General features: G+C 34.9%; 1 protein-coding gene across 1 annotated transcript in view; it reads right to left on the bottom strand.

The window, feature by feature from the left end:
• The window catches only part of TCF4 (transcription factor 4), a 338084-nt gene that overhangs the window by 93926 nt on the left and 217746 nt on the right, over window positions 1–26412 (bottom strand). Inside the window, exon 7 of the mRNA XM_069467971.1 lies at window positions 26103–26152. Within this exon, the coding sequence (XP_069324072.1) occupies window positions 26103–26152 (50 nt within the window). The remainder of the gene's footprint in view (window positions 1–26102; window positions 26153–26412) is intronic.

Below are 26412 nucleotides of genomic sequence, written 5' to 3'. Positions count from 1 at the left end.
TTTGTTGTTCCTTTGTTGTTTTTTCCCTTTTTTAGGTGGCTGTTTCTAGATCCTATATAACTTTTCATGGATAGACTACCAGAAAGACTTCTTCACTCTTTTGATAAACAATCATTCTGCTTCATGTTAAATACTTTTTCTTACATATTCTGCAAACATATAAATGCCTTTCTATTAATTATGTAAATAAAGGTAAAACTGTCATAGTTTAATGAGTTATAATTCATATTTTAAAGATTAAAGCACTCATTTTTTTAATATATTGTTAACATGTGCATAAATAAATATTTTTAACCTGATGAAGTGAAATCGATTTTTAAACCCTGACAATTCAGCATATGAGACTGAAAAAATAAAAATGAGACTAGAACATTAAGCTTCCAGGCTTCATTAACTAATGAAAAAGAGTCTAAAATTTCAAAAGTACAAATTTACAATGATTAATAAAGATATAGGGCTTTGAAAGGTGATCTATGAATTATAAGCAGCGAGACAGTGAATGTGAGACACTGAATGTATTATCATCCAGGGATGTTTGGTTTTGGTTTGCTGACCTTGGAGTACATTTCAATCACAGAACTCAAGTCAGTGGCTTGTCAACTGAGACATTTCTGCGATCTCAGCCTTTGAAGTTTTCTTTGTGACAGAAATATCATCCATGATAAATTTTTAGTGTGATGCGTGGGGAGTTAGAACAGAAGTATAAGAAGAACAACTGAAGCTATATGCATAAATCCATGTGTTTCAGAATAATTTTAAAAGAAGTCTTAATCTCAAAGAGTCAGTTTTTAAGGGATCCTGCACTAGCCTACTGCATGTCTCCCAGACAGTTTTCACATTAGTGCAGAACTGGGCAAGTTACCTAACTGGCAGTAGCCAGGCGAAAAGCCCCTTGTTATTACTAACATGACAGAGAATGGTGGTTAGTCACACTAAACAGAAAGCCACCACTCTCTCTGGTGCTTAGCTACAAGGCACCACTGAGGACACTGGGAGGAGGCAGTTGTTTTCTATGCCACTTTTGGGAAAAAATTTTTTTACCAGTGAAACGGATTGTTGAGAAGTATTAAGCACTTCAAAGACATCCACATTATTCTTATTTTCTTCTTCAATCCAATGTTTACAGTTCTTTTGTGATTTTTCCAAATAGTCCTTGACAGATACATTTGAGGGAGAGCAGAATTGGCGACATGCATCTACAGTCCTCACAAGAACTCTGGGAGTTTTTGACCTGAAATCCCTCACACATTGGTATGGTATTACCTGTAAGGTAGACATTCAATAAAAACTAGACGAATGAATGGATGACGGCATTAAAGAACAAGCAAATATTCCAACTTCACAACTTGAGTGAAGAGTCTTGGATTTCTATATTCATTCAATCATTTCATGAACAATTATTTCATGATTCCCAACTCTGGGTTAAGTGCTATTTTGGGATGTGCAAAGGATTCAGAGATATATCAACATTCTTCTTTCTCTCGGAGGCCTGACCAAATGGCTGAAGACGTAAAATATGACTAAAGAATAATACTTTAATTGTGAAGTAGGAGCAACCATACATATATTAAACAATTAGACAACAAACTATCACAGGGTAAAGAACTGAACTATTCACTGCCAACCACAGGTCTCATTAGATTTTAATTAGGATTCTACCTTTTTTTCTTGAATAATGACTGCAACATTATGTGGTTACTACAAAGTCCAAATAAACCTAATAAACACCTACACACACAGAGACATACACACCTGCCCTGCACACTGTCTAGAATAAGGCAGGTGACTCAATAAATATGAGCTGAATGACTGAATGAATAATGGTCACACACAGAAAATGCCATCATCCCCCTTCACCCCCGACCAGGATATAACTTGGTAGAACTTGAACAGCTCCATGTTTCTAAGTCTCTGAACACCCCCGGTGTATTTTGTTTTCCTGTGTATCTCTTGCTTACTTCTACAACGCTGATCCCTTTTGCCTAGTATGGCTGCATTAGCTGAACAGCACACTCTAAGGAAAATAGTGATATTCATTAACATACAACAATTACATAATGTGAACAAGCAAGGCTATAAATTAATAACTACTTTAAGTTATTCTACTTAATAACTTAAGTAGAATATCTACTCCATCAAAAAAACATTTGCTAATAAAACAGTACTTAATACATGCCCAGTATAATGATACACAATTTAAAGAACGTACAATTGCCTTCACTTGTTTCATCTTCGTAAGCAGTACACTCTGAGAGGTATTATCATTTCCACTTTAAAAACAGGGAATTAAAGGCCCATAGACTGATGACATTTCATAGATTACAAAGCTACTAAGACAGTAGAATTGGGATGTGAGCAAAGTTATGAAATCAGAGGGCTTAAACTTGAGGTTCAGGCATCTGTATGAGATGACATTCCTGCTGTTCTCCAGCAGTGTGACTCTGGCCAAGTCCCATCACAGGTTTGAGTTTTAGTTTCTTCATCTACTTAATATACATGCTTCTTCTGAGGCGTCACTGAGAGAGCACCTAGTCGGCATATCAGCCACATGCTATAAATGAGAGTGCGTTTCCTTGCGTCTCCTCTGCAGCTTCCTCTACTCAAGAGTGCCTTAAAGAGCAGCAGGAAAACAATCTCCACTCAATACAGACTTAGGTAATAGAAATCCACTAAAAAAATTATAAAAATACAGCAACATGTTAAACTCTTCACTGCCAAGCAAAGTCATCCAATCACAAATCTTTTTGGAGAACCTACTACTGCTGGCCTGAGAGTATGTATGTACAGATTGATACTTATATAATTCCTGCTGATGTGTTAGTATCCAAATCTATGTTCTTGTATTTAAACTGAGATGAATAAGTGGATTCTGCCAAACTAGGGAAAGGAGGTTATCTAAGCTCCCCTTATCCATTGAAAAAAGGAGTTATTACAGAGTATAGTTTATTCAGAAGCTAAACTAATTGGTGTTTTTTGCTCTCCAGTAGGAGTCACTATAAACAAAAAAATTTAATTCGTAAGCTAAATTAAGGTTGGTATTTAGTTAGTAAATGCATACATACGTATTATTATAAAAATCTTTTAAAATGGTGATAGTTTACACTTAAGGAGGGATTAATGTTTAATACTCAACTTAAACTGCAATGACAAAAATCCCTATATGGTATGAGGACAACGTCATAAAAAATTATCAACGGGAGATGCACACTCCCTCTCCCTCTCTCTCTCTCTCACACACACACTGTAAGAAGAATTTATTCTGATGACCATAATTTGAGACAGCCTTGCAATTTAGTAGTGAACACTAACAAACCTCCTGTGTGTATATTACCATATTTGTTTTTATATTGAGATCTTCAGACTATAAAGTAACTATGTTCTCTTAATAAGCAATTATGATTTTTACTTTTTTAAAAAATTATTTACCTCAACTGGAATCATAATTATTTTAAACCTTTCTTATACACATTTATCTGGAGAAAATATTTATCTCAGATAAATATACTTACCAGGTAAATATGAGAAATATTTATCTGAAGTAAATCCATATTACATGAAAAATTCAGATAAAGCACAAATCATGTCAATCTTTTCAGTGGCATAAAATTATTCTCCTGGCATCATTTAGATAGTATCAGGTACAATCGTTTTAAGTATTTGCATGGTTCAAATAAAGACAAGTTTAGTTTGGAAGATGCTTTTATCACAGAAAAGTATCAAAATATCAGCACAGGCTGTGAAATCTAACTTCTATTTGTGGCTTTATCAGTGACTTCTTATGTTATCTTGAATTGGCTATTTTTATATGGCCTGGGTTCTTATGTAGACATTCAAATGGTTTATCACATGATCAAATATTTATTTTCTTCTTGGCTGGTTGGATAGATTGTAGTCATATTAATTATAATGTAATTCACATTGATTACTAAGGCAAAAAATGTGGGCCCTTTTTTTAATCAGATTTTTGTTCCATAAATAAATATTTGACTACTACCTTTCTGCAGCACTATTTCCCTTGAGAGGAAAGAGGAGGTTTCACTTTTTGCTTTATGTGACATTATACAAACTCATAGACATATATTGTTTTAGAAACATAAAGCAGCATGTAAAATAAATGCAAAAACCAGGTTCCCGAATTTTTTTATCCAGGTAGATATGATCAGATTAATTTTCCCCACTTTTCCACATATTTTCATGTTTCTGTGGTAAACAATGCAGTGAGTGTGCCATTACCCACATGAACACATTATTAATAACATTTTCTACAAAGTTCAGCAAACCAGAGAAATAAAACAGCATCCTACAGACAAGGTCACATGTAGCTAATGGCACCTCTCCCCTCCTCAGTTTCATGCAAAGTAATTGTAAAAGTCATAAATTTACTACTAAGTCTATAAAATACTAAGTGAAATTAGGCAAAGATAGTGCAATTGACACTTCTGAAGACTAAAGGTGTTATTTTATTTAAGGAGAAAAGATTTCATTATTGCTTATTTTTCCCCCTGGCCATCAATCTCTTTCCCCTGGGATAAGTGGAATGTTCTTAAAAAAAAAAAAAAAAAAAAATCTTTTATCCTAACCCAGTGTGATCCATAGCTGGTCTCCAAGTTTGATACAAAAACAAACCGCTTCTATTTTGGTACAATGAGGAAGCATCACACTGGACAATATAAAAACAGAGATGGAGGAAGTTGACTCAGATTGACTTCCTAGATCAAGTGGACTGGTGGGCTTACCACAATCACCTGAATCAAATGAGATGTGAGGACAATTGTTTTTTCCGTCAAATTGGTACATGTGTAAAATGAATTCCCGAAAAGTTAAAGGGGAAATCCTGGGTATGTTTGTCTGGATGAAAGATTACATTTGAGAAACTTTTAACAGAATGGATTAATGAAGCTGATTGGAATCTGGACACAGGATGTACACGATTTTTAAAAATTTGTGAATAAATATTGGGCTTCCCAATGCATTGCTCAATCATCAAGGGGAAAACGTATCACAATGCAAATAATTTTCATTCCAAACAGACTAACTGTCTAGAGTTTATTAACCCTTTTTGGGCTGGGAATTCTAACTGAGGCTTCTAACTGTTGATTATTTTAATTGAGCAAGCAGAACAATGACTTACTACTAGGTAGAGAACAAACAATTTTTCAAATACTTTAATACTATCTCTGATAAACAGAATGAAGAGAGTAGGCAAAAAGAATGAAAAAATAAATTTTGAAATGGAAATGAAGGATCATACAAGGATAGGATCCTATGTACGTCTCTTACTGAAGTGCTTATTTCAAGTTCCTGTTTTATAAAGATTTCCCCCCAATTATGCTTTTGTGTAACTGTAAACTGACACTTTGAACAAGAATCAATGGTATTTCAAGTTGGAAGGAGCAGGAAGTTCGCTCAAGGCCAATCTATAGCCAACAGGGTAAGCTGGTCATCAGGTTCATTCGGAGCTAAATAGTGTGTTCTTTAACTCAAAGTGACCTTGAATTTTAACGACTGAGTTTTAAAAATAAGTGATCTCTTCATTCTGTTCAGCATAAGCACCTAAATACCCACTCCACAATCATGAAGGGACAGGTGAGACAAGTCTTGCATCATCTTCCATTAAGGGACAAGAGCTTATAGCCAATCCCATGAGTAACCCAAAGGAAAATGTTTTAAAAAGATAAGGTGCAATTAAGAACAACTCTGGGCCTGTACTAAATAAAACCAAAAAAAAAAAAAAATCATAAGCTTTTATTGAACATAAACAGTACGAAAATCAGAATCATTCAACAAAAATTTGATATTGATAAATTTAGGCCAGATGAATCAGGTATTGGTGATGAGTGCCCCAAAATCCTATGGCAGTAATAGTCTTATTTCATTCATTTATGGTTGAGCAAAAACTTAATATAAAAGGATGTCTTCGCAGTCACCAGCACAAATGGCCAAGGTATGCTGCTTACAAACCAGAGGCATGATGGTTGGACAAGAATAGTCATTTTCCAAAATGTCAGCATTTTGCCTTCTTCAAACATAATTGTCAAATGCATTCTGAACACAGAACAACTTCAAAATTTCTTAATATGAGTCAAAATCCCCAAACAAGTCAACTTTCCCACCTTACCCCCAATTGAAGATTTCCTTTACCACACAATGGGACATGTTCTTTGACATCTGTTCAGCATCTGAAAGCCACATTCTCCAAAGGGTCTGGGCATCTACCTACTTAGTGTCACCATACAGAAAATGTGTTGTGTGTGAAAAGAGAGTACAGAATATACAATATCGACAGGAGTCCCTCAACCCAAACCCATTGTGTACATGGGCTGTGACCTTCAAACTCACTAGCAATGTTGATTTGCAGGCAGATCCGTAACTGATCAATTGCTCATACTTTCTGCAATAAAAATATGTATACTTTGTAAAAAAAAAATAAAATAAATGTATTATGCCCATAATGTTTTCTAAGAGTTAAACATTTCTGGGTTGAGTCATTCTTAGTAGTATAATTATTAAACAAATGAGTATATATACTATTAAACATGAGAAAGTTAAAAAAAATTAAATTGTCTTTTTGTTCCTTAAAGACTTCCAATAGAGCTAAAGTTTCTGGTTCTTCAACCTAGTGCATGGGGATGAGATCTCCAACCCCGCCACCTGTCCTCTTGGCCTTATTAGATAAATAGTACAATGTAGATATTGGTTTAAGTTCTGGCTTAATTTCTAAATGGCTCTCTACAGACCTGAGTGAAGGAGTAAGTTCTAGCTTTGCCTAAATCTCTGTTTCCTCATAAATAAATAATTTTCAAATAAGTGTTAAATGGTGATCAGGAAAGTTTTTATCCAACTTTGAAATCCTCTGATTTACATTTTTTATTATTGAATTGTCTGTTTAATCAGTCTCTGAAAATATCAAAACAATCAAAATCTGCTTCTGCAATTGATCAAGCAAAAGCTCAACAAAGTCCCTGTGGTTTTCCGGGAAGAGACAGACAGATAGAAGGTGCTGGACGGAAGCTCACTTGAGTGTCTGTGGCCACTGTCTTAATCGTGTCAGATCTGCAGCTCTTTGTGATCCAGAATCAAGTTCTGCAGTTACTCCCAGAGAAGGACTACATTCTAGAATATAGGATTCTCCAGAAAAGTTCAATGCCATGAATTGCTGTTAAATACACTACGCATTTACTTTACTGCCCCCCAATACTATAGACTTATAAAGAACAGAGATTATAATTTAGCTGTCTTTGCCCCACCACAATCTGTACACAACAGGAGCTCAACCACTTTTTGCTCTTTGAGTGAATGAGAAATAAAAAGAGATTTATTTCCTTCCTTTCCACAACGACAGAAATCAAGTCCAGAGAGAAAACGGGTTGTCAGAAAAGCACATGATAGCCAGCTGTAACTTCAATTTGAGAATAAGTCTTCATGAAAAGGAAAAATGAGCATATTATAAGATAAAAAATTGCAATGAAGCTGTATCTACTTTACACTGATAAAACACACATACACACACACATTAAGATAAATTGTTCCCCTAGTTTTCAAATCTTCTAATTATTATTTTTGATTTCACAAACCTGGCCTTTCCCTCACCTGGATTATAAACTGCAGGAGATTTAAGGATGGACCAAATTTTATTTGCTGGGCTGACAGAGAGCATGTCCATTCACACATACACTTCAGAGAAAGAGGGCTTAGAGGATCTCATTTACCTTCCATTCTCTTGCATAGTGTGGCTATTCTCTAGGTGGAATAATTAATAATGTCAACAGCATGCCAAAGATACAAAAACGAACACATGCATCCTCACTTTTGAGAGGTGATACTGTTATGCCACTTAGTATGTGTGATACAGACTCCTGTTTGTTTCACATATTCTTTAATTTTTCTAGAGAAGTCACCCACACCCATTTCATCTATATTCTACTTTGAACATTCAGCTTTATAAACATTTTCTTAGGGGAATACCATATATTCCTATGTCTAGACATTACTTCCTAATGATATGAGAGAAAACAAAATGAAGAAACATGTGCCTTCTATGTCATTTCCACATATTTAACTTTTTATTTGTTGTCCTTTCCAACATAATCCACTTAACTAGGTTTTAGGCACTACACACACGTACAATAACAACAACAACAAAAAAACTTAAAAAAAAATGTCATTTTGTTTCATTGTTAACAGAAATATATGCTGATAACAAAGAAACTCACCAACAATTGCAGTAAACCATGTGGTTGATTTCATCTGTATATTATATATTACATTGTTATGGACTGCAAGATTATGTAATTTAGAATTACTTGCAATCACTGGACTTTTAGGAGTCATATAATCTCTGTATTTATTAGTTTGCAAGGAGGATCAGTGGTGCTAGGCACCGACAAAGCATTATAAAATGAACTCTTGTTTGTACAACTACTTGTGGCCATATAAATTTTTACACAAATCTTCACAATGGCAGAAACTTTGGCCACTGCTGTGCGCCCTCCAGGAGGTCTGGCACTTAGTAGGTGTGCGTGCAATAAATATTTGCTGAACTTTTAAATCTGATATTTGATGTTTAAGCTGATTCAGTGCTAAGTGAGCATATACTGGTATAGAGGATCCATCACTACACAAAACTTCTGGCTGATATCAGGGGGGTTCTCAATTTTTTAGACGATATAGACTCCTTTTGATACTATGGTAGAAATTATATCCTCTAAACCCAGTTACCTCTGTGATGTACATATTTGATGAATAGAATTTTGTTGACTAGAATTCTAGGCACTAATATTTTTTAAAGACTGATTTGAACACATTTAAGATTGAAATACACAGAAACCATAACATTTATGAAACAAGCTTATTGGATCAGGTCGAGCAAAAATTCACTGAGTATATACAATTACAATAATACACTTTCAGTATTCTTAACTAAGACATATTTTGTCTAAAAGTGTATACTAAAATAAGTTACCATTCTAGTTGTTTTTACTTTTATCTTAAAAGTTTCCTAACTTACTGATATCATACAGACACCTGGTAGTAATGCAACAGTTAAGGATCTGTCCAAGTTTCCTTCACAATTCCTAATTTTCAGATGCTTGTAAGGAAATTGCCAGAACCTTAAATTTGCTATGCAGAGTTGTCTGTAGAGATGCAAATTGCATTTATCTCGTTCTTCATATTCTTTTCTTTTTAAAAAAATTGAAAACTGCTAAGTCATTTTCAATCATACAGTGCATGACAATAGACTTTTAATACTTGAGATGTTTTATCTTTATTGTGTATGGTTCTTGCCAAAAAAACCCCCACAAAAACAGAAAAACCCTTAACTCACCTCCACATTTCCCAACATACCTTAATTTCTTTCAGTAAAATGCAGGTGCTTCATTTCAAATGTGGTCCAATGATTGACATTTAAAACCAAAATCTTGGTAAGTGGCTATGCTGCTAACACATTGGCATTCCCGGTGCTTATATCATGTGAGTAAACTTGGGCCATGCCACCCTACTGTGTAATACATCTAATCTGGACTCTGTAATCTCAACTGCGATTTCTCTTTTTATTGTTTTCAAGGCTGAAAGTTACCAATAAAGTTGAAAGGCAGACCGCAATTTGTTTTCCAGTGAATATCGTTTTTGCTCTGCTGTTGAGTTCGAAGCACAGCTATGAAAAGTAGCTTCAAGGAACGAAGGGATGGTCCCAGAATAACCAGCTCAGAACTTTGCCTTGAGTTCCCAAACTACGGGCTACAGGATAATTATATGACCTCCTCCAGAACCACAACCACTTTCATCAGTTTTAAGCTGGATCTGTGTCAAGCAGTATTGATTGATACCGATCTCAAGGGTATTTTTTTCCTTCTGATTTTACCCAATTTGCTCAGCAATAGACAAGGACTGAGCCTAATTTCACTTTCCATATAGTAACTAGCATGTTATTTGTGTTCCATAAATGAAATGCTACTAGTAGAGACAGGGCCTAAATTGCTAATTCAAATAAAACCATAATGTTAAGAGCATTATCTTTTATAAAGGAATAACAGCTTTATTTAGTAAAAGCATTATTTCTTAATAGTAAAAGCAATAAAACATCCTAAACCATACTCTACTATCTTAAAATAATACCCTGAAATAACTTCTGTAAATAATGTCTGAGTCGTATATTCATAATTGAGTCTTCACAGTAAATGCACTACTTACCATAGAAGAAAAAGATCTGCCACAGTTTCTAACCAAAACCTCCAATTACATGGTTCCAAGATAAATAAAAATGGACATTAATTTAAACCATTAAAAACTATGGGCTAAGATCTCCAGCTTAGACAAGAAATTCCTTTCAGAAAAAAGAAAAGAAGATAACCTCTTGCTTACTTAAAATGAGTTTTACCTGAAAAAAGGGGAGAGTGCTCTCGACTTTCTAGAAATGAGAGCATGTATTTCAAAATAATAATTCAAAAATAAGTGATAACAGTAATTTGAGTTATCAAGTTGAATTAATAAATTATGACTGGGCTAACTCGGGACCAAAATTATTAATTGTTCAAAATAATTCAGTACGTTCTAGAAAACATCTTAATCCTAACCTAGAAAAAAGTCACTACTTAGCAACACCTTTCTTCAGTGACTAAGAAGCACTCCATCTCCACTGTCAAAGATACCCATTTAAATGGCTTAATATCCACATACATTAATATACTGATAAATTATTCAGACCTTACTTTTCAAATGTGGGATCAATGGGAAGGTTTGGCAAATTGGTACTACATTTTAAAATGTAATCATAAAATCAAGTCTTGGGAATTATAAATAATGTCTTAGGAGCCGGCTGAGGACCAGATCTGGCCAGTGAATGCTGTGCGATGCTCTTGCTGAAAGACAAGAACAGAACACACACATCCGAGCAGAGAGTGTGCCGGCCACAGCCATGGGACTTACACCCAGGGAAACCTGTCCTTAATTTATCCCATCGTGTGTAGATTTGGCAAGGATCTCCAAATATCATTTACATACCATATGCCCTGAATTACCTAGGCACAATGGCTGTGGATAAATATGTTTCGGGTCTGACTGTTTGCTTCCTTTTATAAGTTTTGCAGCTTTCATTTCATTTTTCACATTGCTAAATAATTTAATGCAATATCGCAGGCTGCAAAAGAATGTTTTGTTAAATCAATAAATAGTTGATTGTGCTTTGTGATTAGGAAAAAAGGTTCCTGAGGTAGGCGACCAGGAGGTATTATTTCTCCTATGTAAGAATCAAATAAAGGAAATGAGCTGTTTATGCTTTTGACTCATTTGAATCTTTGTCTTTTTACCAGGCATCTAAATGCAAGGCATTCAAAAATAAAACAGATAGAAGTCAGATATCATGACTTCTGCGGAACATACAGAATTGGTCAGCAGGTTTTGGTCGCAAATTTTCATGTCTAAAAGGGATCCTTGAATATCTATTCTTGATAATTCTTATATTTGTACCTCTTATAATTAAAAGACATTATAATTATCCTGTGTGCCTTAGTTTCCCTCTCTTCTCAATAATGGTATTAATATAAATTTAGCAATATTTGTCCAGATTCTCAAACTAAATTTAAAGTTAGACTGATAAAAATGTATACTTAAACCAAAAAGATCAAAAGCCTAAAAAAGGCTTGGAGCAGAACTACATACATATTTTTTGTTGTGTACTATAAATTTGACTGTATAAACTTCCAATTAAAAATGACATTCACACCATCATTTTTGATAGAATTTTGCACAGTAGGAATACTCATTAATGCAGGGTAATACAGTGTGATAAGCAGCTTAGACATCAAAATAGTAGAAAGAAAAAAAGCCAGTTGGTCTACTTTTTCCATGGGTAAAATAAAACTTAAAAAATTAAATACTTGAGGAATTAATTTGAGAACATTTATTGGCATTTTTAAATTATGTCAAATCAAGACTACACAGATCTTAGTCCTAACATAAAAAACATATACATCTATTCTATATTTCATAATATATTAAAGGTATTACAATATTCAAAATGGCATCAAATACAATTTAAATAATTTTACTTATCCTACAATTACCCTCTTATACAGAACATATACGTATGTATGTGTGTATATGTACATATATACACACTTTTGTTTTTACTGTTTAATATGATATATCTGAAATATCTGAATTCTTTTCAGCATTGGTAAAAGAAAGGCAAAAACCCATCAGCTACAAAGCATATGTACTTGGGTCATTTCTGAATCTTTAACTAGAAAATATAAAGTGATCATATAATTCTCAATTGTATGTTAAAATAAATAGCAAAGGAGGTGTGTCTATATACCAGTAGAGAAATAAGTACAAGCTAATAGAGTAAATTTAGAATACTATCAAATAATTTGCTTTCTTTAGGGGGCAAGAAAAAGAAAGAAGCTACCACTTGAAGATTGGCAACAAAAGGGTTAACAGACATATGCTGTATAATTAGGAGATGCATTAATGATTATGAATAGTAAATGATTTGGTGCAAAGAAAAAAATTTAGTCAAAGGGACATGTACCTATCTTACATGTTTATTAGTAACTGTATATAACTAGAGAATTCTGCTATTAAGAATCTTGCATTATTGGTGTAAATACTTCCAAGGGTACATCAAATTGTAATCTTTCATACGACATCCATCAAACCAGGCTGGAGATTTTGACAAACATTAAACACAGTAAGGAGGCAATTATGTATGCATGATTTAATCTGCAACTAATTAATATGCAAATTTATTCATATGTTAGTTACTAAATTAAAAATGCAAAGAAGCCCTTATGGTGATTCTCGAAATTTTGCACAAACAGAACATTTAAAATGTAAGAAAAATGAAGTTTTTTAGAAACCTATAACACACTTTTAGTGTCTCCAGAACCTGTTGCATTAAGAAGGCCCAAAAATATGTGTTTAAATACTAGATAATAATTTAAAAGGTGTGCTAATTTTATGTGAGAATGTGGGAACAGAAAGGTTAATCAGAATTCTCTCAAACTCTTAAGAGATACACTCTAATTACCAGACAAATGGTATTCTATTTCCAAGCTTCCTTCCCTGCTTTTGGGGTTGTCAGAAGTTGGTCATCTTACTGATATCTTGCACAAATGGTAAAGAGTTTTGAGGGGAATAAACAGTATTTGAAAGCAACCAGACATACTGAAAATTCTAGGGTAACTCTGAGACCATTTGGTGTTCACTAAACATACAATTCACTCCTCAAGATGGCAACTCGCTCTTTTCGCCTTTGGGGAACAGCTCTTTGCAAACAGAGAAATGGGAGGAAAATCTTAGAGAGGCTAGAAATTCTCCCAAACTCTCTTCCAAACAAATCTTCAAAGAAAATAATGTGGCTAACCAAAAAGCAACAACCTCCCAAAAAAAGCAGAAGGTAATTTTATCTGAATTCAATCTGGCTATTTTAGTCCTGCATTTTCCAGACAGTCCAAAATTGATTTGAATCTTTTATGTGAGATGAGGGATGCGGAGTGGTGATAATTTAAAAATATCTTTGGATGTCTGCGTACAAGGGAGTATCCATTCAAGTACACTCTATATTATCCTTTGGCATTACTGCCTTCTGCAAGAATCTGATTTCCTTATGACTGCCTTAGTGATCAGCAGAAAGATTTTGTATGGATCACCTCTCATCTGATTACCTTTTTCATCCGACGTCCGACGGCCATGTATACAGCTCCTGGAGCTGGCCCTTGGAACAGCTGTAGTGGCCTCAAGAAATCAACACAAGTCAACTGTATGAGGAAGCACAATAACAGCGTCTACGGCTCTTCCCAGGGCACTGAACTCTCACCCATGTTACAAAAAAATCGCCATCAGTCTCATCGCTGCCAAGTGACACACAAAAAGGAAGTTAACCATTGGCTGTTACTCGCATTCACAGTCTGACTCTGATTTCCCAGCTTCCCTTAGCCCATTCTGATGCCAAGCGGACTACAGCTTGCCCATTTCATTTCGACCACGGCAGCCAAAAAAAGCACTGCCCCACCGTGCGACGACAAGCAGTCTGTTTTGATATTAGTACCTCAGTATGCGATATGAGAGAGTCAGATGTCCTCAAACTACGTGCCCTCCCCTGAGGGACTCTGTCCTGGCCCTCCTTGGCCAGAGCGATGGTGAGCGTGCCACAAATCCTTAGCTTTGAAAGCACAGGGGACGGAGAGGCACCATCCGCAGGGCTCAGACAGAAATGGCCATGAGTGCCTCTTCTGGGGAGAGGATTCATGCCCTCCAATTCAACACTCGCGTCTAACTGGAAATATTAACTCAGATTCTATTCACTCCCTGCCAGCCAACATACAGGAGCGCAAACTGAATTACATAAGAAAAGGAGTCGCTTTCTTATATAATTAAATTGTAGTAAACGCTAGTAAGTAAACATCAGATTTTCTTCTTTTTCTTTCATGAAAGACAGGGGAATATTCGGTGTTCAGAAGAATGAATTTTTTTTTTTCATTGATTCTCAGGGAAGAAGATGATAGTAAAATCCTCCCCTCCCCGGCACGTTCTGATTTATTTGCTAAATGCACAGAATCAGACTCTAACCTGGTTTAACCTCTGAATGTGCCTCGTAACATTCTAGTTCTCTCCAGCATTAATATATAATGGTTTTTATGATTCCAAAGAGGCATGATCAGGTGAGGACTGCAATTGCTGGGCATTGCAGGAGTCTGAGAGTACCCAAGGCATCTTTAATTTTTACAGGTGACTCAATTTTTGTTGTGACCAGAACTGAACATAAAGCTTTTAAAAGCTTAAATGTACACATTTATGCATTCATTACACAGTGTTAAATCTAATTTGTTCTTTTTACTGTCACAGGAAGCACATGTTTAAAGCAATCTGTTTCCTCATGTGAATGCTTTCCTGTCTGTTTTAAAAAAATTGCGACACACTTTACCCTGAGTAACCAAGAGGTGATCATAAATATCCCTAAATAGCATTAAACAGATATGAAAGACATTAACACTTTCAGAATGCCAAAGTAGTATTAAAAAAAAATTCTAACAGATGCTCCTAGGTCAAAAAGTGAAATGTGTGTTTCCTGAAAAAACACTCTCATCAGAATCATAAATGAACTGTGAGTGGAGAAGTGAGGTGTTGCTGAACAAACGAGGATCCTTTTGGTGAGGAACACAGCAATCCACTGCCAACGTGTACTTGCCATAAAAAGCCAAATTGAAGTGGAAGTTTGATGAAAACCAATATCCTTTGTAATCCACAAGGTGGCAATGACTACAAATGAGGGGTGGCTAAATCAGATCTCTCGGCTTCCCGGAGAAAGACTCCATCTCTGTGAACCAACACATAAGCAGCCGCTGCTCGGGGGCACCAGGGTAGAGGCTCAGGGCTCACCAGCCAAAAGGGACCTTTCCCGAGGAAGACTCTAACTAGGTGCCTGGTTTTCCTGCACATTAGAATTGGCTGGGAAAAGGCATTCATTGTGGCATGTCGAGACCACGCGCCCAGTTCCGCACCCATCTCCCACCCCTCACCTTCGGCAGATGTTTTTTTCTTTAAATGCAAGAAGAGTTAACTAATCAGCCCTTCTAAAAATTATTTTAAGCTCCCAATAGTTGACAATCAAAAATACCTCTTCCTTTATGAATTCAACAATGGCATCGAGAAAAGCTACATTACGTCATTACAGTTACAGAGATCTATTACAATGTGTCAAAGGCTAGAATCCAGTCATTCTTCAACTTTATCTTAAAACATTGTACAGATATTTCTGTTTAATGTTAGAAATCTACCCAGATAGTGCTAGCAAACTGAACTCTGTTTTACTTTATAAGAGAAACAAACTGCCATACAGGCCCACCTAGTCCACACATCATCTTGCCGGATGAAGTTAAAACCTTAGGCCTAACCTTCACTCTCTGTGGGGAACCAGAGCCAGCCCTACCAAGGTGTCCCCACACAGCATGCAGGAGGACCACTCTGGCCTATTATGAGATCCCACTGATACAAAATGAAAGAAAAAGCATCTATCTCCTTATCACTTAGAGGCAGGGCTGATTTAGGCATAAACAAATTACTGGGCAGAGAGAATCACATTATGAAGAGCTCTGGGCATCTTGGCCTGATGTCCCATTGCAAAAAAAACAAAGGATGGAGGATGCACTTGTGACATAAACTTTACAGAGCTAAGTCTAATGATTAAAAAGGCTGACAAAGTGCCTTGGCTTCATAGATGGAGCTGTGAAGACAAGGAGATATAAAAACTGTTTGCAATATTTCATAATTTCAGAGGAAGCAAGTGACCTCTGTTAGGTGAAATTCTTCTGCATGCAATTGGAGAACCTCGTCTTAGTTTCTGTTCTACTGTTATCTACTCCCAAGTAAGTGACCATGGGAGATTTTTTTTCTCAAGGGCCAAATGAAAGGTAGTTCCCTTGTTGCTAATATTAGCACTGACAGTGCTTATTAGTATTACTATGTGTAATAATATGTAATATTCGAGGATATCATACGCAAGCATTACACGTAGCTAGGAAGTACCACTGCCACCTTAAAACCCAGTTGATCAGATTCGATACTTGCAACCACTACATTATACTGTCTCTGTTAACAAATGCTCTCCTGAATTGCCTGGCCTCACTGATCTGGGTTGGGCAGAAGTTGTACATTATTACGATATAGCGGTATTGAGGGTCATTTCACAATGAAATGAAACTTCTAAAAATTAATTTATTCCAGACAGTCAAACACTACCTCAGTTAGTAACAATCATGCTGTAGAGAGCTTTCTGGTTTACAGAGTGTTCGGACTGAACAGCCAGCAGCACAGAGAGCATCACGGTTAAGAACACAGAAAATCTGGACACAAACTACCCAGGTCTCAATCCCAGCTCTGTCACTTACTAGCTGTGTGACCACAGGCATGTTTCTTCGCCTCTCTGTGTCTCAGTTTCTTGACCCACGAATAAAGAGTATCTTTGTAGGATTAAATCATTTAATAGATGCAAAGTGCTCAGAACAGTGCCCGGCACAGAATAAGCACTATGATAAGGTTTTCTTATTAGTATAACAACACCATCGCATTATGCACTGTTTATACCTATTTTATAGACAATGAAACAGGTTTCTGAACTAACCCAGGCCATTTTGTAAGTACAGTCTATCAGACATTAAATTAGGAATGTCTTTTTATTTCTACCACAGTATTATTTCCACCCTTCTATATATTCATGCACTGGACATATATATGTATGTGTAAGGCAGTGAGTTCGGCTTCCATGGGACAAAAAAATATATACATAAAACATGTCCTTTACCCTCTTTGAGGTGATGACAACTGAGTAAGGGGACTAAGCACCTCTATAATCAGCTTAAAGGACAAAAATTCCATTTGTTACACTGTGTGAGTTATTTTATTTTTTGAATGCAGGACTTTCTTAAAAGGCCAGATGTTATACTCCTTAAAATGCTAAGGCCACTCCTGCAAATTGGAATGGCAGTGACACAAGACTACAAATTTCATTAAACATGAAGAATCTTAGTTGTAAAGCTTCATAAATTAAATAAGAATATATTGAAGAGAAAGACAGGTTCAATGTTACATGATGTGTCTAATTTTTAGTTGAGTTGAAAATGTGCCCTGAATAAGTATAAATGGAGAAAGGAATGGGTGAATAAATGAAACTTATGAAAATGCTTTTTTCTCTTCCCACCTGGGCCCTCCTAGCTTGTTACTTTAGGGTTTCACTTAATAGAGAGGTTGTTGATATAATTTACTAAAGGGAAAACAAAATAGCACTTGTTTGTAAAATAATTACCTATTGGGGTTTGAATTTTGAAATCCCAACTATATCTGCTCATAATAAATATGCTTAATTCTGTTTTCTTTTGCCCAGTCATTTCAATTAAGTCACAGATTATATGTGCCAGTCGTCCTATATAACTCTAAAAATAAAATTCGTATAAAGATACTATATGAGGAACCACAAGGTTTTGGCAATAAAATTTCACATTAGTATTAAATGGCAGAATTTGTAACTTTTTACATAATAATACTTTCAAATACTATAATGGCTACAAAAATATATTTTCTACTTAGCTTAATGGTTCAAAAAATTTAAACTGACTCAACAAGTCTGAATCATCAGGCCATGAACATTCTTGTAAAATCTCTGCTTTAGTAGTAATGAGAAATGAGTTGAGTATTGTTGCATCCTTAGACAAATTTTATTTTTATCTCATCTTTACACATCTCCAATTATTACACTTTCATATAATGGAGCCCCAGTTTTTATACTCTACTTATTATTGAATTATTTTGTATTACAAGTTCATTTCATAATGAGCAAGCCAAAAAATATTATTATACCCTGTGTTAATACACCTGAGCACCTGTGAAACAACCCAATTCTCCAAACAGGGTTACTTGAAAACATTAACGCTAAGAATCAGTCACCTACTTGAAGCTGCTTTCTCATAGCAGCTAATGATATAATGATATACTGTGCCAATCGGTAGAATGAAAGCCATTACAATATTATTATAAGTATAATCCAGGAGGCATATTTAGAATGATACGGGTTGGGAGGGAGGAGGTTGCTGTAGACAGTTAGGTACTCTTTCTCGGAAGACATCAAAATGATAATTCCAAAATAGCATTTTCCTAAAATCCCTAAATGGGAACAGCAAGTGGTAGCAGTGACAATTCGTGTGTGTGTGTGAGAGAGAGAGAGAGAGAGAGACAAAGAGAAAGAGAGAGAGGAATGACACGAGTTCTCATGATTAAATGTACCACAAAGGTCATTTCTCTGGGAAAATATAAGTCTTTCTAATATGAGTCCACATTTCACAAAGGCAATGCCCTTTAATCACTACCGACATATGGCAACACACCAAGAAATTTTCTTTACAGTTTGTTATGAAGAGAGCGTCACTAAGGAAATGTTCCTATTCTTCGGTTCCACTGAATAATCAAAATAAATTTCACAAAATTTAAGACACACACAGAACTGCTTCTTATTACTCTTGAACTAAGTACTTATATCTCAAGTTTCAACCCTAGTAGCACATTTATGATTAATTATTCACATGACAAAGTTAGACAAGAGAGACAATGGTGGGTGTCACTAAACCACTTAAATACAATTCTTGAAATGTTCTTTTCAAAATGTAACTCTCGCATTCTTTCAGAATTGAAATCTATACATCTCATTAAAACTTAAATCATCTTTATTTTCAACCCTGAAATTTTACAAAATGCAGACTCTTCTGCACTACCTTAAGTTCTCTGAAGAGGGAGTATATGCCCAAGCAAAGCATAAAACTCTTCAAATAGCTCTACACCTATGCAGCAGCTGCAACTTAAAAAAAAAATCATTCATATGCTGCTATTTTGAGATAAAATAATTGAGTATTTAAAAGTACAATTTTGCATTTTATAAAAGCTCTTATTCCTTTAGAATGAGAACATTCATATACACAAACACACCTTAGGACAGTGGACAGAAATCAATGCTGAAAATTCCATGCTATTGCTTTGAGACGCAACTTCATGTTCAGTTTTAGAATTCAGTGCAATTTATGTAAAAACAAAATAAAAACAAAGCAGGCGTCTGTCAATAGCCCGATCGTATTTATTCTGCCTTAACAAAATACAACTTGGTTATTTTTGAAGACTCCTTATTCTTTTAGGATTACTGCCATATTTTCTGAGAATCTTATTTAGTCCTCCAAATTCTATCAGACTCTGATTTATTACTTTCAAACAAAAACTTTCAAATTGTCTGAAACCAGGAAAGCACACTTTGAAAATGTACAAATTGTCAATAAGCAAGGGGGAAAAACATTTCACTGCGTTGAGAAAATAAAACTAATGGTTCAATCGATGAAATTATAAAAGTTAAAAAAAATGGTATTCAACCAAGTATGAAGCCAAGCATCTACATTATTCCATAAACATAAAATAAATTCACAGTTAAGTCAGATGCTACATAACAAATTTTTCTAATTTCAAAATACACGCAATCCCTGTTGTAATTCTCTCTGGGTAAAGCCAGTGGTTTCTTAGTTTTCTCAGTAATTAAACCACTCAGATGGAGTCCAAAATTTCACACCAAAATATACTCTTCAGTGAAAGTGATAAAATAAGGTTCAAAATAACAGTTCCCTGAAATGGATTGCTCCTTTCTCAACAAATGAGTCCAGTTAGACATTAAATGCTATCGTTCCAGTTGCTAAAATTGTCACACAAGTCCTTGTAAGTCTTAGCAGGTGAAACGGTATTTTGAAAACTTGGTTAAAAAATAAAAACAAACACTGAGGAGTGGTGGGATGCAGGATGGACGCCACCTCAGAAGAGCCTGCTGGGTAGAAACATGGGACACTGTTGCCCAGGAAGGCATCTCTCTGGTGGAAGGAATGAAGTGGTGGTATTTTGTTTTGAGTGTTGCAGACATATAACCTTTTCATTTGTAAAGATAATCTAAGAATAGCTCGAAAATATACAAACCTTTCATCCATAGTTAACTTGTGTGTTTGTCTTCTTCCTTAAATTTCTTTTCTCTTTATATTTAAAATATAAAGCACACCGGTAGCCTACCTTATCAAGAGGTACAGGATTGGGCTTGAAGGCAGAGAAGAGGAGAAAATATTTCCACCCTACTACAACCACTTTACTATGGACAAGGGAGCCCATTATTTCAAAATTCCAAACAAAACTACCAAAATCTTTTAGTAAACTTCTGGGAGACTGGAATGCCTAATGGTATATAAGTTGAATATCTGTAAGCCTGTGTGCGCTTTTTGAAACATTTTTAATGGGATAAAATCCATCAATGAAAACCAATATAGAGAGCCTCCTATATTTGCTTCATATGCCAGCGATTCATAAAAACACATAACCTCTATAGCCTCAATATGCAATGGAGAAGACGAGATTAGTTTTCACAGAAACAATGCACATGCTGAACTTGAAGCCTTTGGTTTAGCAAATTCAGCATTAACTGCACAAAAAAATAAATACTTTCTTTGTGATGGATATTTTCTCTGCTTTCACGGTGTTCCCCAGCGTCATGTTATATATGCTGTGTAAACTGTGTGAATTATAGTTTTGTTCTATTTGGGATGATTTAATTGTGCTCCCTTTACCCTCCCCCTTGCTTATACATTTTCATAATTAATAAACATAATTTTAATATTCAAGCCTGTTTTAATATCTTAAATTAGAAAACAGGCACATTAAGTTTAAAGTTGAGTATTGTGAGCTATCCTGACATTTTAAACAGCTACAGTTATACCTCTTCACAAAGTATCTCTCTCTCCAAGAATCAACCTTGAAGAAGCCCACACAATGGACTACTTCTAGACTTTCTTACACAGGATGGAGCCCAGCTAGCCAACAAATAGTTCACTTGTACTAGACACAATATTTTAATATAAATTTCATTTCAAATAAAGCTATATGATTACTCAATTTAAAATTTTGTTGACATGAAAAAGCACTGTTTTGATTTTCCTACAATCAATTTCAAAAGTGAGGTGGGAAATTGTGTATTTCTGACTTAAGTACTAACTTTTCAATCATATAATCATTTATCATTTCTGGGCCTCTAAATAAGAAAAAATCTATTTATCAATTTCTCTTTTAAATTGTTTGTGATTTCTTTAAGCATTTGGGGTGGAAAAAGAAGTTTTATTTCCAAAATAGCCTAAGATACGGCCTAAGATTCAATATTATGTTTGAAATCTTCAAATATGAGGATTTTTATATAATGGGAAACATATAGGACACTTAATGCCATTAGCATTAATCATTTTTCCTGATACTCCTAACAAAAAGGGTTTTCTCTTCTGTAAAAGAAACTCTAATCCAGACTTAAAGGTTTAATTTTATTTAAGAATTCTTTTCACTTTTTATCAATGAAAATTGATAAACCTGGTATCTAATATACATTGAATTTTTATCTTTCAAATCTACCTACTCAAAAACTCAAAAGTTCAAAAACTTTTGAATCTAACTATTCAAAAATTATCTTGGAGTGCCAGGTATTATTTTAGAATCTTTATGGTAGTGGACATTGTTTGCCTTAGGATCCATGTGTCCAAAATCATTTCTGATCATTTCAAGGTTGCCAGATCCTCCTGAATTTTAAAACAAAAACCGAAACACAAAAAAGCCAAAATTTAACACAGAAAATAGTCTTTACTGAAAAGCACAGTTTGAAAAAAGTTCTCTGTAGATAAGAGAGGCCATAAACTATTTCTCAGAATAACACTTCACATTTCCAGGGAAATCTGAAGTTCAAGACATCCCGACTGGGGTCAGGGTAAGATCATCATTAAAGTTTCAAACCACATTTGAAGTGGAAACAAATTTCACCAGTGTTTGAAGTAGAAAGGTTGTAGTTAACTGTTTCTGATAAAATGTAAATAATTATGAAATATTCAAATTATAAGAAGGTTAAGGTTTTACGTGTTTACATATTGGTGGGCATAATAAAGTTTCCTAAAGACAATATCTTTGTGTGTGTGTGTGTGTGTGTGTGTGTGTGTGAGATGAAAATATCTAAAAGCACAATATAAATGTTTTTGCTACTTTCTAAACTTTAGTACTTTCATGTTAATTTCTGTTAAGAATCATGAATCATTTTTTTTTCCAGAAACGTAATTTAATGTGGTACATTTTTCTCTGTAGGAATTCATGATTCAATGTGTATGATTATTAGGTTAAAGGCAAGAAATTTGCTGGAATGGGCAGTCAAGTTGCAAAATAGTAAGTTTAAGCTGAAATATGGTTTAAAATAAAAAACCAAGTTGTAGAAATCTAACAAAACAAGAAGTTCACGTGTAGATTCAAGAGATTACACACGCAAAATAAATTCTGGCATCCACAAAAAAACGATTTATTACTGAAGTCTTCTCAAAAGATGAGGGCTACGAGAAATTGGGACGTGACTCAAAAGAGCAACATACTTAAATTTGAACAGAGAACATAAAAATGTTCTGCAGTAACAAGCAGAGCCCTCGTGGGCAGTTAGATAGCTGTCATTTCACACAGGCTTCCTCTTAAAAAAAAAAAAAAAAAAAAATCAGCCTACCCCTAACCACAGGCCCATGTTCTCCTTCCCTCCATTGCGCCTGTGCCTGTAGACCCTGCCGGATGGTCCTTGCAGCACCCCAGCCCTGTGTCATGCGTCTCTAGTGACTTGAGGGCTCTAGACGCAGCACATAGCACACACACACATTCATGGATCCTGCCAGATCATCCATGGCATGATGTCGGGCCAGGCTTATGTTTTCTCTCTCCCACAGATGCTGCAGTGTTTTCAAAACAGGGCCAGGCAATCCCTCTCTCTCCTGATAGCCTGGGAAGATCCAGCCTAATGGTGGCAAGAGAAGTCCAGCCTCTGTGTCACAGTGGTGTCACAAATAAGATCTGATCATGGAATGTCACAGTTTTAAGTTTGCTTTGTTTTATCTTAGGGAAGAGAGGGGGCCCATTCAAAAGGGGGAAAAGAGTGAGTTGCTATAACAGATTGTGAAAGATTTATTACTATTTATCATGGTAAATATGTATCGAATAAAACACATAAATGTCTTTATCTAGTCATAATCTCTCCAAAGGAAATCTTTTATTATCCCCAATCTTTTAGGATCTGTTAGACAAATACACACATGAAAACAAGTTTTAGAAGTCTCTCTTATCGAATAGTCATAATTTTATCTGAGCTTAAAAAAAGAATACACATGGCAGAGTCTAAAAATATAGATCTACTGGGGCAAAAGTGTTATAGTGTCTAATACAGAATGTCTTTTAGGAATCAAGTTAAAATATATATTTTGTGTGGTGGTGAGGCATGTGGATCTTATTATAAGTAATAAGCAATACATATAACAAAGCTAATAGAAACTAAGTTAAAGCTATTAAAATAGGGCTGAGATTTTTTTAAGTAATGAGTAAATGGATGGTTGGATTCTAAAATTACTTAAACTATCTTATTTTCCTTGCTCAAAAAAAAAAAAGGATAAATGTTCCATTTTTAATTGAATTTTTCTTCTCCCTGTGTTTCAAGAAAAGGGTTATTTACCAAAATGTTCCATAAGGACCATTAAAACATTTAGCCAAGATAAATTCTCTAAGAAGAGTAAATCCTAAACTGACCATTAAAAGCCAAAAATTAAATATAATACAAACTAAATTTCTAATTCCTGAGTTCTGTTTACTGGCAAGAAAGGAAGGGCACTTCTATATCTCTGCACATATCACAACACATTGGCAACACATAAACCTCCCAGCAAAGAAAAAACTATACCAGTAAAATTTATTTACAGGGGCCAGTTAACTATTGGGAAATACTTAAAAATTTACAATGAATTATGAAAAATGTTGACAATGATTAAGCACAAGATAACATCTATTGCCAAACAGAGGCACTCCTTAGAAATTGTGTAGATTTCTGAATAATCTTAGCATTGGAAAAAAACAAACTAATTTTAATATGAGGCATAAATAGAGTATGATAGCTTTAAGTTTTTCATGGCTTTTACAGCGCAGTTATTCTATCGTTTCAGAACATTCAAAGGTCCACTTAATGTACTTAATATTGTCCGTATTAGATTCAGGCATGTTTAAAATGTAAACAGCTGTGAAGACTCTATGATTGTAAGTTGTCATAAAAGCTATTAAGAGCTAAAGTTTCATCTAAATTAAATCCACCACTAACTTCAAGCTTAAAATATGCTTATGAAAACTTTTGGGTATGATAGTCAATTTCAATACAACATAGAAATTCAAAGAATAAACAACTCAGTACATTTTAAGTGACTTATTGATAGACCAAAATGACTATTTTATACCCCACTGGCAATTTTTATTTACATAATATTTTTCTATATTTATGGATAATTTTGTGATGCTTCTTCAACATTACCAAGTCTATGATAATCAGCATAGCAAATTTGCTTTTATTCTGATAAGACTTGTTCTGATATATTCGTTTTAATAATTTTTTGGATGAGCTGAACTGAAATCAAGTCAAATACACAGGTGTTTGGGTTAATCTAATCTTAGCACATTTGCAAAACCCATTATTCTTCTAATTTATTAAAAATGAAATAAAGCTAATATGTGAGCACTGATTGGTAATATACTTTCAGAAATCTAAATATAATTTTATTTACGTATAAAACTTATAATAAGGCTCAATAGCATTCTTTTCAAAGGCTACTTAGTACCCTACAGAATGAAATTAAAACTTTCTATATACATCACAGGAAGGAAGAATGAAAAAAAGGAGGAAGGAAGAAAGGAACAAAAAAAAAAGAAGGGAGAAAATCATATCTTTATTTTACATAAGAAGCAAATTGACAGAAATAGACCAGTGCTAAACAACATTTAAGTAAAATTATCTTGGAAATCAAATCTGGAAATATATATAAGAATTCAAAATGTATATAAGGATTCAAAATAAGATATCATGTATTTGGTTGTAATCACAACCAACTTTGCTGTGTTGGGGGGTTGAGGGGACTCAGAAACTCCTGCCTGTAGCTCCAGCTATTAAAAAGACCCAGAATGCTTTTGGTTACAGCTGGCTTCTTCTAGTTGTCACCTGGTATTACAGACACAAACGGCTACTGATGCAGCTACCTCTGCAGCCTTTATTCAGCAACCTCTCTAGAAAATAGAGACATTCTTCCTGCACTCTGAGCTGAAACCCATGTAAATTTTTCCTAAATCCTCTCCACAAATCTCCTTTCGCATGCAAATCCATAAATCATCATAATACTGACAAAGAATTTAACCAACACATGAAACTAATACTCATTCTTTTGAAAGCCCTGCACAGGTAAAACTCCTCAAACTTCAGGCACCTTTTCAAGGCTCTCTTTAGAGCTTAACCTGCTGAATATCAACATAACCACCCGGTCTTCCAGGATGTGCAATTAATCACGCCAACGTGGGTCAGGCGGCTGGACGTGCAGGTCATTCCTACCTCATCCACCTTCTAGATAAACATGCTCTGGGTACATGGAATCTCATTTACTTCTATCTCCTTTGCATCGATACAAAACAGAACAAAATAAACAATATACAAAGCAGAAACAGGCGGTACTTACTGAAGATGGCAAACCTGGAGGAACTTTTCGAACTTTCTTTGTCTGTACCTCTGAAAGAGAATGAAGATGCTGTGAGCTCCCACATGCTCATTTTCCTGCCTACAACATATTAAACCACGAAGGCATTTAGATTAGACCACGCTTCCTTAAATCATCATCTTAGCAAATTAGAGTTGCCACTACCACCTTTTATTCCAGCAGAAATCAGCTTCTCCTTTGTTCATGAAAATAAAGATTTTTAACTTTTTATTGCTTTGATGTTTTAAAAAGTTTTCACAGGTATACAGCCAAGAGAGAGCCAGAAATAAGC

The sequence above is a fragment of the Eulemur rufifrons genome, chromosome 5 (assembly GCF_041146395.1).
Source record: "Eulemur rufifrons isolate Redbay chromosome 5, OSU_ERuf_1, whole genome shotgun sequence".
Lineage (NCBI taxonomy): Eukaryota > Metazoa > Chordata > Mammalia > Primates > Lemuridae > Eulemur > Eulemur rufifrons.
The sequence above is the reverse complement of the archived record's forward strand: the minus strand, read 5'-3'. Positions and strand labels throughout refer to the sequence as shown.